The sequence below is a fragment of the Falco rusticolus genome, chromosome 4 (assembly GCF_015220075.1).
Source record: "Falco rusticolus isolate bFalRus1 chromosome 4, bFalRus1.pri, whole genome shotgun sequence".
In the NCBI taxonomy this organism is placed as follows: Eukaryota; Metazoa; Chordata; class Aves; order Falconiformes; family Falconidae; genus Falco; species Falco rusticolus.
The window spans coordinates 17051945-17067780 of NC_051190.1; the positions used below are offsets into that span (position 1 = coordinate 17051945).

Below are 15836 nucleotides of genomic sequence, written 5' to 3' on the forward strand. Positions count from 1 at the left end.
GGTTCATTATTATCATACTGGTGCTGCTTGAACCTGTTTAGCCAAGAAAGCAAATTGTGGAGATGTGCATTGTGTTCTTTCAACTTTGGCAGCATTACCTGGAAGGTGCTGCAGTGATTGAGATCTAAGTGTAATAGATTGGAGATTTTTCTGCATCCATCTGTCCCAGGTTGTTACTCTTTTTCAACCTTGTAGGCGAGTAAGACTACATGTGAATTTAATCTTGCATACTTTACTTCAGAGACCTGTGTTTGACATCAAAAGACTACTCAGATTGTTATTGATAGTAAGGTACACATGTAGGAACAAATAAGGTAACACATTGTAAGTTCAGGTGCACAGCACAAATGTCACCGTTAAGTCTGATGTTGGCAGCTGTAGCTTATGGCTTTTTTAGTACCAGAAGTGCCCTATGGAGCCAATCTGACAGCGCAGCCCGGGTGACACAGGCCTTTATTTCCTTTCATAACAGCACAATGTAATCACTGTTTTTGTTCTTGTGCAGCCACAGATTCCCTTGTAAGTGCAAATTCAAATGGGAGAAACATCAAAGTTAATTTGAAATGAAATGCACCCCAAGTAGTCCGGGGGAAATGGAGACATTACTTTGTAGCCACCCTTCTCCTGCCAAAACTGCAGCACCCCAGATGTCAGGAAGCCACGCTGCGCTCTTTGTCTGGTCTTGATTGACTGGATTGTTTTCATCCGAGCCTTTTTAAAGCTTTCCTCCTGCCTCCATATTTTTAAGGAATAAAAAGCTAATATAAGGACATGGAGTGTTATGAAGCACATGGAGTGTTATGAAGCATGAAGTTCTATAAATATTTATGCTGAACTATCAAAAAACTTGACAGTTCTTATTTTCTTGACAGATTGGGGTCACTTGTTATTTTTGACCCTGAGAATTGAAGAGCACATGGAGTTAGATCTGTTTGTAATGACTTTTGGATATTGTTGTCTGGTAAACTTGTAGGAATGTAACAGGATAGCAGGCTTTTTCTTGGTCTCTGAGAAAATGGAACTTAAACCTTGTACTGTTACCCACAAATGACTACTTGAGTTACTGTCTCTCTGCCGTCTGGCAGTGAATTCCTGAACTAACTTTGGTGCCTGCCTTTGAGCTAGCAGCTTGGTTTGCCACTTCAGATGGACAGCTGTCACTTAGGTTGCTTTTGACTTGAAGTACTCGGTGATCACCCATACATCTAGGAACCACAGTGTGTTCCCCAGCCCAGCACAGTGTGGGATTGAGGAAGGCTAAACATCTGGCAAAGGCCCAGGGTGTCTCTGGTGTTTGGCCACCAGTCCCAGGACTGCTTTAAGTATCCCTGGGGCCAGCTGAAGACAAACTCTTCTTGAAAGTTTAAGTGCTGATAAACAGGCATTTTGTAGAGAGATGAGAAGCTTGTAATTCTCTGACACTTCGGGATCCTCCGTTCCTCAAAATTATGTACCCATGAGCTTAACTCCTACCTAAAGCCAGGTCTGGCTTATTCAGAAAAGCTGGAGCTTTGTGGTGGCAGCCACATTATTATATCCAGCTGCAGGGGCCTTTCTTGCCTAATAAATTCATTGTGTAGGAAAGAATCAATCTGATGCTTCACCTTGAATGGAGTCCAGCGTGTTTCTATGTAAACCTTGAATATATCATTTGCATCTAAAGCTAACGGGAGTGTTTCTTGCAGTCAGTCACTAGAGGGCTCAAAGGAACTACCTAGGGAAGAAGTCTGTTGTTCTTCAACTCCTGAATCTCTAGTTTAGATCTGTGAAAGGGGTGGCAGGGGTGTGTGTATGGAATTTCTAAGGCTGCCAAAAGACAAGATGGCTTCAAAATTTTAGCTTCATCAGTGATATTCCCCACCCAAATGTACTTCTGGTTTGGAAGTTAAAAATTTCAAGGGTATTTCCATTTTTCTGTTTGTACAATTTTATGTTCAGAAAGTACGTAGCTCTCGATGCAAATCCATAAGCTGCTCATAAACAGCTTTTAAGTCAAACTCATTTAATTACAAAAAATATTTCCTCATTTCTCTGTCCTTGGAACAATCTCTAAATGTGTCCACTATATGAAGAGCAAGGCAGCAAAAGGAACTGCTCTCTCCATGTCTGGTTCTCTTGCAGGTTGCATGCCTCATACGGGTGCCATCTGAGGTCATCAAGCAAAGGGCCCAGGTTTCTCCTTCCTCTAGTACCCTCCAGATTCTCTACCGTACCTTGTATCATGAGGTGAGTTCAGAGCACAATGTCAAATAAGTTGCTTCATTCTTCCTTCTCAGTGCCATACATGTCTAGAAGCATTCCTACAGCTTTATTCTGGATCTTTCTGTGGTTCTCTAGTGCTCTCCCAGAACTTTCCCATCTATTCTTCTGTTGTTAAAAGCAATTGGCGTGTTATGTTTAAGGAAACCAAACCTCTACCTCCCTCATGTGAATGCATTTACATACACACTTCAAACAACTCTTTTTGTTCCTCTTTTTATAAGGGGTACCTACATTTCAAAAAAAAAGTAAGTAGGGTGTGGAATTTAGCTTTCCAGTTTCCAAAGCTCTGCTTGTATGTATGTAAGCAGTCTTTGTCTGGGACAACAGAACATTGGGTCTCTGTATATAGAGTTTGCTGAATGGTTTCCAGTTTTTGAAGCAGGCTTTGTAGAGGATGTCCTAAAGATACCATTTTGGAGAGGGTATGTAGGAGCTCTGGAAATGAGTGCTCATCCAGTATTGGTAACTTTTGAAAAATAAAGGCTTCTGTCATCTTTTCAGTAGTTACACTCTTCCTTCCTGTAAAAACCTGTTCAGGGCTGTTTTTACTGAGTCTCACAAGGGGTGTTTTTCAAATTGTGTTCCATAAAAGAAACTGGCTCCAGAAAACGCTGTGGGGAAAAATATTATACACACTTCCATGTGTAAAAGCCAGGAAAACGGAAATAATAAATATGACCTTTAAATGATCCACTTGATTTTTATTTGCTTGTAAATGAAAACTATTGTGATAACCCTGCACAAGAGGGTTGCTGGAACTTCTTTCTGTGACCTGGTCATTTTGCTCTAAAAGCTGGTGCTCTCAAAACAGTATGGTTTTGCCCTTCTTTGTAACTGGCCACAGAACTATAAGACTTGCCAAACACTTGAATAAACTGTCCTGTAAGATAATAAACATAATTTTATATACACTTAACATTCAAAACAATTTATTTTATATCAGCTGGTTTAAAATATGAAATATTTGTCTTGATAAAAGCTCTGAATCAAGGCTAAGAAGGTGGGCATAGGAAGCTGTCATTCTTTGGTTCATTTTATGCAGACTATTTAAACAGAAGAGTAGTAGTTTCAAAATACTTATGGGATAGTGGATACTTCTAGAGCAAAATATTGGGCAAGTAGAGGTTGAAGTAATGTGTTTCTGTGCCTTCTTGCCCTTCTAATTTTAACTGTAAGGTATATTATCTTCTCTATAAATGATTATTCTGAACAGTGGTTAAATGATCTTTGAAATAAACATAAAATGCTCTGGCATTGTAAACCATGGAATATAGTATGCAATGTTATAATCAATATAGTCAATTTGCAAGAAGTTCATGTCTGACATTCAGTAAGGTTGTAATGCTTGCCTTGTAATCACTGATAAATTGTGGTCTTTGGCAAACTAATTCACTGTAGCTGATGCTTTCTTTTGTTGGTTTACAGGGTATTGAAGGACTTTATCGGGGTTATAAAAGCACAGTATTAAGAGAGGTAAAAAACTTTTCTTTTTTTTTTTAATTGATTCCTTTGCTTCAGTTTGTTTTCTAACAAGTGAAAGTAGTGCAATTGAGATAAATTGCTCTAACCATAAATTCTTAAGCCCTAATGTATTTCATTCTAGATAAGTTACTAGTCTGTAATTTAAATAGAATACTGATAATGTGCACTAAGAAAACCTGTGTTAAATGCAAAAAATCATCTACCATGCTGTCTCTCTGTTCTGTTGCTGCTAATTGTAAAAGGATGGAAATGTATATGTTAACATGATGAAAACCAGAAAATGAAGTACTGGAAACTTCCCCAAGTCTTATGATTGCATCATGTGAAGTATGTGTATGCCAGCAATGGTGAACTGGTGGCATCAGGCCAAGTTTGGCATAGACAGATTTAGGCTTTCTTTAAATATATTCATCAGCAGATGCCAAGAGATTATCAGTCTTCTGTATATAGGGAGGATTGTGCTTGTTGGGTTTTTTTTAAACGTGTGAAAGAAATGCATTTAGTTATCCAGTCTATAGATGTGATATGGCATTACTTAACTCTAAATCAGAAGTACATCACTGTTGGGAAAAAAATGGAGCTAAAAATATTTTGGCCTGCTTGGCAGAAAATAGTTCATAAAGTAAAATCTCTTCGTAAATGTACTGTGAATTACAGTATTGGTGTCATGTAATTGTTTCACGTGCTGTGTGAACTGAAGGCAGATTATAAAAGAGGTAGAAAACCATACTGATGAACGCCCACTCTAAAAGCGTTTCAGAATCGGATCCCAAGAGGTTGTGTTTTGACAAAGCAGAAGTTGCACCATGAGTACCTCAAATCAAGAGATGAGGCTTGATTCCTATGAAATCATAACAGCTATTGCCCAGGAAGGGTTCTCTACTTACCCACACATACCACATTGAACACAGTTTGTCATCTTATATTACTTAACTGAGTAAACCAGGTTTGGATCTTTGGTTCATTATTTTTTTAAACACAGGATCAGATCTATTGGCTGTGTTGCCATTGATAGTAAAGCCAGTTGCAGAGGCTTTTTAAGCCTTCATTCAATAGCTCTGCTTTTAAAAGCCTTTATTTTAAAAACTGTTTTAAAGGCAGTTATGTTAGCCAGCTCTTGTTACAATTATGGAATAAAGATGGGTAATAAATAAGAAATACCAAAATAAGAAATACCAAATGTGGTGTTCCTAAACGTGTTGACAAATGATAATGCATTGCAGTCTATTTTAGCAGTTTTGAGTGCTTAAAAATTAGTTACTTGTGCAAAGACAGCACCTGCTTTTCTGAAATGTAACCTCCACCATAGATAGCTTCGTCCTATACTTATTTTCTGGCTCACTAAACACGTTATTCACTCAGTTTTCATTTGGAGGCAGGCAAAAAAGGCCAACGAATCATTTTGATTTCTCTGAGGGGTTCTGAATAAATGAATAAATTTAGATCCCATTGAATACAGATTTTGCATACTAACAGGTAGATAAAACACATGGTTACTACTGGGTGTTATTCCCCTTAAAATTTGTTTTGACATATGTCAGGATGGTAATTAATTTGCAGACCATATTCATGGCATAGCGTGTGACCCTGCTGAGATAACTTTGTTTACTCAAAATGGCAGCACTTTGTTGGAAATTTAATGGGGGTCTTCTCCATTATGTATATTCATAAAAGATCCTTCAGGACTGATTTCAGTTGAAGTATTGCTTTTTGGGAGAATCTGTCCAATAGAATGAGAAATAAATGATTACCAAATGAAATGTGCTTTCTCTTCAAAATGAAACAAATCATAAGTGATGTTTAAGAAAAAATATAAGTCTTTGAATTTAACTCTGTTAAGACCATTGCATTTTTCTGACACAAATACTGTAATGCAATGTCCACTTGAGTAAGAACAGCATATTGAACCTTCAGCTGGAACTGTTGTAAGCCTGACATTTAATCTCTGTATTTTCCCTTCTATTTGAGTATACTTTTTCCTTTAAGAAAAGTCTTTGTTTTCAGATAAAAATCTATGTTAATTCATTATTGCACACATCCAGGTAGCTGCATAGTATGTATAGACTGATATTTAATTCCAGCTGACTTCTGTATTTACCGAGTTTGTTTACATGCTTTGGTTCTTTACTTACACAAAACTCTTTGTTTAGTTACAGTGGAGTGGGTTTTTTGGATAGAGGGCTTCAGTCCATGATTTTTAATTTAAAAAAAGAATAATTGGAAGAGGCTGGTAATATTGATGCTTTTTTTTTAAAAGGAAGGTTAATTTTAGTTGTTGCATCAGGCTAAAATTCTGTGTAATACACAAAGCGGATTTCAGTGCTTGGACAGAGATCTGCTTGTGACTTGCTTGGACTTCAGTGAAAATGAGTCTGTTTGTAAATGGAGTACAATGTTGAAACCTTATCTTTTTACTATAGCATAGTAGATCTTTTCAAGACAGCCTTATTCCGCTCCATGTAATTTGCATTAGCTGCTGTGCTGCTTCTGTTCTGGTGTTCTGGTGCAAGGTAGTTGTTTCATCCTTCATTTTTTATTTTCACTTTTTCACTTATTCCCTTTATCTTCTCATCAGAATACTTTCTGTACAGATGAATATTGTAAGAGAAAGAAGATGGCTAAATATGTAATGCTTTTGGAAATAACTTCAAGTGAACCTCAGTGCTTGGAAATTTTGGCTATGACTCTTTCATCTACCTCCGTTTTGGTGCCTCTTCTCTCACTTGTATCTCCATTACATTTTTGGTCTTTACATCTATCTTTGATGTAGTTACACTGAACTAATCCTAAAATTGAAAGGGAAGTGAGGTACAGTGCCTCATTCTGTTGGCAGTAGTAGCCTGAAAGAGACATCCGTGCTCCAAGAGGAAAGCTTTTGTGCAAAAGCACAAAGTGGGAGTATGGCTATTAGGTTGCTGAATGAGACTTTGAGTAAATGGCAGAAATCGGAGGCTGTGAAACGATGTGGAATTCCCATGATGTCATTTCCAAAGCAAATCCAAGTGAGAATTGTCCTTTCCTATGGTTGTAGTGTACCAGTGTGCATCGGTGTGGAAACTGGATCATTGTACTAAGAACAGTCAATGAGCAGGTAAATTTATTCATGTTTTCCACAACACACACAAGTTCATTTGTAAAATCTCCAGCCATCTTATAACAAGGCAGGAGCAGACTATAAATCTGCTGTAAATCCTCTAGAATTTCTTAATGGGAATGTAGTTCTGCTGCTGAGATCTTATATAAGCAAATGGAGCCAGATTTTTAATTCCTGCATAATTCATTTTATTAACTATGACCAAGTAGAACATCTGTTAAAATTCCATAATGTTCAGTTCATGGGAAAAAGAGAGAAACCCCTGAGTTCCTGTTGGAGCTTTTCCATTTCCATTAATGTTACAGGAGTCTAGCAGATGTCTTAAAGGACATTATGAATGAGAGGACAACACAAAAGAAAATGAAGTGCCTGTTCAGTTTCCCCGTGTACAATAGCTTGCTGTACAACGAGTTACTTCACCCTCTGTGTGTCTGCGTGCAGGTTGCAGCTTCGCACAAGCAGTGCCATGGTTAACTGTAGTGTCTCTTCTGTTCTGAGTTGCCATAGATTGGAAGAACTGAGTGAGTTTTCTGTGTATTTTTAGTTTAATTTGTCACTTAAAAATTCTGCAGATGGACTGGGCCCTAGCCCAGAAGTAGATTCAAAAGGAGCTAAAATTAATATGAAACTCTTCCTTAAAGACAAAGGGTATGGAGGATGACTGGATCCTTACACAGGTGTCTTGAAAGGGAGCTTAGAATCGTTTTCAAATGTCAGTCCTTGCGGTGCAGGTAGCCCTGAGTGGGCTTGTCCTTTGTGGTGCCTCATAGGCTTTCCTGAGAAAATGCAGATTATCCACTTGTGGTGGCCTCCATTCCTCAGGACTCATCTCAGAGCTCTAAATTTGAAAGAAAACTACTGATAAATCTGAACCCACACTTTTACAGCATCCTATTGATCTTACTTCCAGTGAGATAGCCTAGTCATCGCTTTTGGGAGTCCTTGGTTTTTAAGTTAGTACAGTTGCGGGTTGGGTTGGTTTTTTTGTGTTTGCTTTTTTTCCTTCACTGTATGCAAGTCAAAGCCCTAAGTGGATAAAGGCAGCTACTGCTGTCTTGGGAGGAAGAGAACACTCCATGCTACATTAATTTTGGGGAGGAGAAGAACAGCTAATTCAGAGTATGCTGTTGCATTAATGAGTGGCAGCAGTGTGACAAACAGGGCACAAATTCAGGCTCTTCTCAATCTCAGAAAGCCAAGAACTAATAATGTCTCCAGAGGAGGAGGTACTGTTTGTTGTATGTATGCTGCAGAGCTAGTGTACTGTTATAATGAGTGTATCAAAAGGGATGTGGAGGATACACAATACCACCTATGCAGATGAAGAAGGAGCTAGCAGAAAGATCAACAAAAAAACCCCTTCTTAAATGACTTACTACCTGGGAGAGAGGGAATCTAAAGCAACTAGCAGTAAAACGGGCCTTAAAGGCACACCTGCTGCATTTTCCTAAATTTGAAGGGTCTGTGAACAAAGGATGCCGAGAAGGGTTTGTATAAAAATGTGAAACCCAGCTGAGCTATGTTGACCCTGCAACTGGGGGAGGGAGGGGATCTCTGAGGGCTGAGCTTGATAGGAACAGTCTGCAAACAGGGAGCCTAGTTTGTTTATTCACTAGAGGTAGTTTTGCATGCTTTTCTTTTGTTAGGACATCTTTATATAAATATCCTGTTCTCCTAGCTGTTAGAGTTTTTTTAAAGTTTATCTCTGTTGCTGTAGGACAGAAAGAATGTTATTAATACATTCTTTTACTTGCACAATTAAAACTTTGATCTTCTGTCATTCTCTGTATATTACAGAGCAGATGTCGATAGAAGTAGGCAAACAGGATGCTATCTTAATGCAATATTTGGAAAAACAAACATCCTCCTTAATGAAATGTGTAGTATCTGTCTTTTGTTACCTTCTGGAAAACTGAGCTGGCTTTATTTTATTTTGTGATTCTAGATAGATTATGTTTAACCAGAAATTTGCCAGGCAGGATCTGTAACACCTGTTTTTTACTTTTACTGAGCACCCAGCATTTCTTTGGCTTCGGTGTTTCCATATAGGAAGAACAACAACAGTCTCATCAAAGGGATAGAAACTGTAATATGGATTAACTAGTTAGTCCCTGCCATGTGGAAAATTATGCGGAAGTTATGTGACATGATTAATGGGAGAAATAAGTCCCTCTTTTCCCCTCCCCTTAACATTACTCTGTCTTGGAAAGCCGATCACTTGAGTTGTGTCAGCTCTTGTATCACTTCTACACTTGAATCCTTCTAGATACCTATATTCAAGGGATTACCATTTTGAAAGGTATATAAAGGTTAAAGATAACTCTTGTGCAGTAAGAGCAGGAGACAAGTCCATGCTCTTGGGTAAGGGCTCAGACACATCCTAGCTTGTGACCTGGAACACTGGTAACTGGACAAAAAAGGAATAACTGTTCTTTGCTGTTGTAGGTTAGGCTCGTTACCTTTTCCCTGCAAATGCTGGAATAGCACTTGGAAGTGAAAATGAAGATCTCAAAAAGCACTTACAAATTACTTATACAGACCACAAAATAACCCTGTTTTTTCTACTTTACCAGTTGTGGGAAATAGGTTTTGTGACTGAATTGTCTGAATGGTAAATAAACTGGCCGGGATGGATAGAGACCTATAGAGATCTAAAGCAAATTCCTTGTTGAAGTTTCAGGGGGGGTGATGTCTTCTCCCTCCACCTCCTGTCAAGCATGTGCAATGATCTCAGATTTTCCAGTTGAGAATGCTCCCTCTCTCAGGCTAGATGCAGTATCCGTATATACTGGTTAGAGGCAGAAGAAGCCACCCTTGCCGCCGTTGATTTGCAGTTTACCAGTGGAGCATACAATTATTGCATCTGTCTGACATCAGTGGATATTTTCAGATGAAAAGAATTTCGTACATGCAGAGTGTTTCTGTATTTTGAAAACTACAGTGTTGCATTTAGGGTCTTTGAACAGAAAAAATGCTTTGAAAACTATATGCGCTAAAAACAGCTTATGTGACTTGATAATGCACATTCTTTCCAAATGAATGTGTATGCAAGCAGAGTCATGCAGGAAGCATACTGTGCTGCATGCTTGAAATAGAGATACTATTTCCATACGTTCTCTAAGCAGCTTACTTAAGAATTTTTGCAAGTGATGTTTTCTGCAGCATTCACAGCGTAGGAATGTGTTTTGTGGGTCAGTAGCAACACTGTGGGCAAGAACAAGTTGAGAAGAAGAAAATGTCTAACTTTGTTCTGGTTTTCAACATGCTGTGATGTTTCTTGTTGGTTGGGGTTTTTTTGTTGTGCTTTTTTTAAAAATTTTTATACAACTTAAGAACTATTTTCTTTACATTGGTTGCTTTTATTTTTTACATGTTTCACAGTAGTTTGAAGAGCATACTCCACATGCTATCTCCAGTGGAGAATGTGAATTTTCCCCCCTCTGTTTCCCCACCTGAATAAAACTACCTGTGATAAAGGATCAGAAAGTGGTTGCAAATCCCTGATGAAGGAGAACACACAGAAAGCGTCCCTTTCCCTGATGAGAAGGTGGGACTGTAACAAGAAGGAGGACAAGCACCAAGAGACAGAGTCCTCATGAAAGGAGAAACGGCTTAAAATAGTAGAAGTAGTAAGTAGCAAATAAAAGTGATTACAGGTGGTAGTTTTAAAAAACCCAACAAGCTATCTGATAGTGCCATTGGATGAGTAACATCTTTAAAGCTTTCCAGAGTAAACTAAGGATATTAGAGTTAATGGCATAACTTTGAATCTTCAGTCATTGAAGTCTCTAGCATGACACTGAAGTCAAGGGAAACCACTACATGTCTAATGAGATTAGACAGTTGTGCCTACTTCTGTAAAATTTGGCTGGCCTTAACACTTGTGACTGTTTAAAAGCCAAAAAGAAAGAATCAAACAATTTGTGGAATTTTTGGCTGAGTGGTGGCTTTTAGTTTTAATTCCATAGCTCCGTTCCGCTATGGGCAACTGTATTTTGTCTGTCTAAATTCTTTCTGTAGTTCTCAGTGGGAGACGAGATTTCCTGTTTTACTAGGTTTTAGAGTAATCCTGCCAGTGGCTAAAGGGTTGCTGGACTGTGTCTGGGGAAGACCACGTTTCTTTCATGGGTGAAACGATTTCTGTATGTCTGTGCTGAAGTGGGTAATTCTCTAACCCTAAAAAGACATGTGCGTGCTGTATCTGTTTATATAAAATCTGTGCAAAACAACATATGGATGCATATAATTGTAAAATATGGTATTGTTTTTGATAATACCTTGTCTCAAGGGTCTTGGACTCTCTGAAGCAACTAGTCCTATAAATGTGTGATCTGTCTGGAACAACAAGCAATTTAGCAATTTTCTAAAAGTACAGGACTTTCTTTCAAGGATGAAATTCTTGCCTGAAGTAGACCAAAACATGATTTTTACAGTGGAAGGCTTCCACCAGCAGAATCACGCTGCTGTCAGTATTAATAGCAATTAACTGGTTTTCATACTTGGGCTGCTGTTACCTAGATTGTCTACATCTGCTAAAACCCAGAAGCATGGTGAAAAGAATCAGCAATCCAAGATCAAAAGCTTTTTCCCAAAATTCCTTGTATAATGTTATCTCAACCAGCAGTTCTGCTTTAAGACAAAGAGCCGAGTGTCTGCTCTGGTCAAGAGAAGATGCACTTCAGGACCCGAGGGCACAGTGGGAGTTCTGGGCAGGGCTGGCATGGACCAGGAGCCTGGGCTGTCTGCTTTCTGCTTGCCCTTGAACCTGGCAGTGACCGAGAGCCTTTAGCACTTGTGAGTCTCCAGGCACTAATGGAGCGGTGGCTGTCATCTTGCTTTCTCTTTTGTCAGAAAGATGGTGTTTTCAGAAAGACAATGTTTTCGTGTTCTGTAGCTTGGGTGAAATAGTTCGGCAAGGGAGGTCTGAAGACATTGACACATGAGCTCTAGTGATTTGTTTGGGAGAATCCCCTCCCTTCTGTGGTGGGGTTAGCACCTCTGTAGCTTGGAGCAGCAGGAAGCAGTGGGCTTTGAGCCGGCGTTCGAAGGAGGGCCTGATGGATGCTAGTTTCTTCTGGTTCTGGTACAGGGGAAGGAACCTCTAGCAGTGGGGTGAGGCAGGCGGTTGGGGAAAATCTCTTAAATCATCCCAGCGCTGATTGCAAGAATGTGTCATCTGTACTCTCAATATGAAAATTCAGGTCTGTGTGTATCCATAATAACGTGCCTGCTGGTGGTGCTGGTTTTGGTGGGAGCCTAAACACTCGAATTAATTTCTCTGCGGATCATTGGAGACAGTAGTGAGCATGTAGGAGAGGGGAAACTGATTTTAGTCTAAGCTGCTGCTGAAACCATGCCTTCATTTGACCATAAATAATTCCACTCGATCCTGACAGGCCACTAGATTTTTAAATATTTACTTTTATATATTTATTTATTAGATATATAATACTTTCTCTGTTACTTGTTTACATTACATGTAATGTTTATGTATAAATATTAGGCATCTACTGAGAAATAGGAAACTGAAAAGTTGAATCTGTAACCCAAAGGTTATTGTGAAGGTGTGAAAAGAAACCAGATTTGCAGCAGAGAGCTTATGTAATTTATCATAGTTATGATAATGTTTGGAAGCATGGCCAGTGGGGCACTTGTGAGAGTCCGCTACAAGAACCGTTCTTCCAAATGCTTAATATAGATCATACTTCAATTTTTTTGAAAGACTGTCTTGTTATTATCTTGCAGGAAACAGGAGTTAATTCCACTGTTTTGAGTGTAGGAAGTGACCCAAAAAAAAGAAAATACTGAAAGTCATACCTAGCTTCTTTGTGGGTCAGCTTTGGCTAGTTTTAGGGGACGGAATGATAAAACGACTCTTTTTAGCTTGTTTAAAGGTGAATATTGGGAGTGCACTAGCATTCAATCCTTATAGTAAACATTTTTGCTAATTAAGGGAAAATAAGTCAATTCAGGGCATGGGATCTCTTGCTTCTGTTTAAAAAAAAAAAAAAAGAAAAGAAAAGCGGGAGCACAGTGACTTTTCTCGTTTCCTCCTTGCTCTGGGTGTATTGCCTCTGTGCTACAAGCTGTCAGAGACACCAGAGGGCACACGCTGCCTGCACTTGCTGCAGTGTCAGCCCAAGGAAATGCCTGTCGCAGGGGACCCAGTCTTAGCATGACCTGTGGATCTTGGAATTGACTTTGCTTTAATCCTGCCTCTCAACCCAGTTGCAAAGGAAACATAAAATTTGAAATGTTATTAATTTTATTTGACTCTGGGGACTAGTCCCATTGAATTTCCTGGGACTAACTTGTGTGAGTAAATGGAGTGAGATTTCGTTTGGGAGTGATTTTTATGGATTCCTATTTTTTAACTTTGACTAGGTTTTCATTTGATATGAATTGATTGTATAAGGTCTATAGGTCTGTAGTCTTGCCCAGTGGAATAATGTCTATGTGATCATAAAGAAGAGAAAGGAGGTTGTATGATCGTGACACATTACACTGTCCACGGTGAGACTTTATAGGTTATGTAGTAAGCTATTTTAAATTTTATTTTAGCACCAGTTTTTGCCAAGATTCTGAATTTCTTTAGCTTCTCTGTTTTTAAGACAAATACAATAAGCTTTATAATATTTGGGATAATGCCCACATAATGTGCACCTTAATTTGAGAATCCCTTGTCACTTTGTAGTTGGAAATGCATGTGGGGGATAGAACAGGAGACGGGTGGTAACGTGATTTTCATTATTTTTATAGAAATGGAGGCAAAGCAGGCCTGGTGTGTATACTGCAGATGGAAATGGTGTTATTAAACGAGGCTCTTATCTCGCTTTTATTTTTCTGTTAATTTTATAGAAGCCAATAAAGTATAAGCTCTGCAAATTTTCTTTTTATGCCAGTTGAATATGTGAAAACTGTGTTCTTGCTTTTCAAAGCCAGCAGGTCTAGCTACAATGAAGTAGAGCTTGGCCTGAATGTTTTGGCATCACACTGCAGATGCAGCAATGCTCGGGTCACTCTGCCAGATCTGGCTATCCAAGGCTTGAATCTTTCCCAGGTAAAGGCTGCTAGTGATGCACAACACATGACATGGGTGAATTTCTGTCATGAGTAAACTAGGCATCTCAAGAACACCCCCCACCCCCCCCCAAAGAGAGAGTGAAACATAAGAAACGTAAGCCAGGATACTACCCCTGCCTTCCCATGGGAGAACAGCCAGTACGTTGTATTCTGTGTTTGCATTTGACGTTGTACAGTCTTTTGATGTAAAAGAGCAGAGCAAATAAAGAAGTATCCATGCATATCAAAATAAATAATATGCTCGTACCTTAGCAGAAAGTTATCAGCTTCGTTCTTGTTTTTGCTGATACAAAATCCTGAAGGTCAAGAAAACATTTTAGGAGTTGTGTGAAATACAAGACCATAAGGCACTTTAACTGTGAATCTTGTTTCTTTAATGCCAATTAAAGCAAAATTTGGCCCAGTGTTAATTTTGCCACTGGCTACATACCTCACAAGTTTTGGATGGATGTTTTTTTCCACTTTTTCTCCAGCCCTCCCAGCATTTTGCCTTCTGGCCTGTACAGCTGTGCTGCTAGTATACTTTCTATTTCTGGAAATGACCCATGTGGTTAGGTCAGTTTGTTTTAGCCTTGCTCCTTGTTGCTGAAGTAGAATAGCACATTTCCCCTAACTGCATGAAAGCTAGGGTAGACAATCTTGATAAATATGATTAATAGGCCTCTCTGCTTTGCTCTGCAGCTGAAGACTTCCTGAGATTCTGTGTCAGCTGTGCTACAGCTCCCCAAACCAACCTTTGCATAGAAAGTATGCCACAGGTTCAGTTACGTTGTTGAAGATATTTTTATTCACAGCTTTTGCTATAGGAAAGTCTTTGCAATTGAAATATGGTAATAATAGCCTGAAGAGGTAGTATTGGCAGGAAAAACAACTTATAAATATGGGTGAGTGTGGATTTTTTCCCCTCTGTTACCTAGAAGTTTGTTGGTTATGTTTCTTGTGACTGAAGTTAAATCTGGAGTTTAGTGAGGTGTTTAATTCCTCCTCTGATCAGCAGGATAGTAACTATGATAGGATATAGTAGCAAGTGTAGTAGCTTTGAGTCAATTATAACTTGTTGGTACATGGACTGTATTTGTAGGTTACTGTTCTTTTTTACTGACTTAATGTGACTTAAATTCATAGTACTTGACAGAAAATACCTTTTGTGGTGTTACTTTTGTCAGAAGGGTGAACAAATGAATATCATATTATCTTGCTGAAAAATGTTATCTAGAGACTCCAGCGGTTACATGACTACTTCAGAAATGGAAAGAAAGAATATAGGGGAAAAAATACTCACATTGATGTGAGTGATAATAAAATAAAATGTGTGATTGGCATCAAGGAACATTCAGCTCGTACCTCTCTGTTAATTAGCAGACACTCAAATTTGTGAGGGTACTTTGTGATTTGTCCTTAAAATTCAGAGGCCAGACTTCTTCTGCCCTGCATGTGGGAATTGCTGGCTGCAGCACAGGCTGAATCCATCTAGTTTTCCTGGTGACTGCTATGCAATTGGAATTGCAGGGGCACATCAGCATTCTCAATAATTGAGTACAAGTCTTAATAGCAAATAATCCTCTTGAAGCTGTTCCCCCCCCCCCCCCCCCCTCCACTGCAATCAAAGGAGAGCTTTGTTAAGGCATTAACTAACAAATTAGCTGCTAAATGCAGGTAATAACCTATTTCCCATAGATTGCTTTTTAATTATAGCCTAAGCTGTGCGATTCCTGAAATCACTTCTTTGGCAAACCAATGTTTGTGTTCTTTTCCAACCACTGTAACTAATTGGCAAAAAAGTAATTTTTAAAGTCTTTACTGATACCAGAACACACTTTGCTTATATATTCCTGACTGCAGAAATACCTTATCAGTGTTTCTTTTCACTGTTATTAGTATTTTAAATTAAATGTGCAAGGCTATGCTGTGAAAT

At 38.8% G+C, this 15836-nt stretch overlaps 1 protein-coding gene across 5 annotated transcripts in view; it reads left to right on the forward strand.

The window, feature by feature from the left end:
• SLC25A26 (solute carrier family 25 member 26) overlaps positions 1–15836 on the forward strand; it is a 90981-nt gene that overhangs the window by 18142 nt on the left and 57003 nt on the right. For 4 of the 5 annotated variants that reach the window (XM_037387328.1, XM_037387332.1, XM_037387331.1 and 1 more), the window contains 2 exons: positions 2122–2226; positions 3688–3735. The exons of the other annotated variant lie outside the window; for it this stretch is intronic. In XM_037387328.1, the coding sequence (XP_037243225.1) occupies positions 2122–2226; positions 3688–3735 (153 nt within the window). The remainder of the gene's footprint in view (positions 1–2121; positions 2227–3687; positions 3736–15836) is intronic. 5 annotated transcript variants of the gene reach the window in all.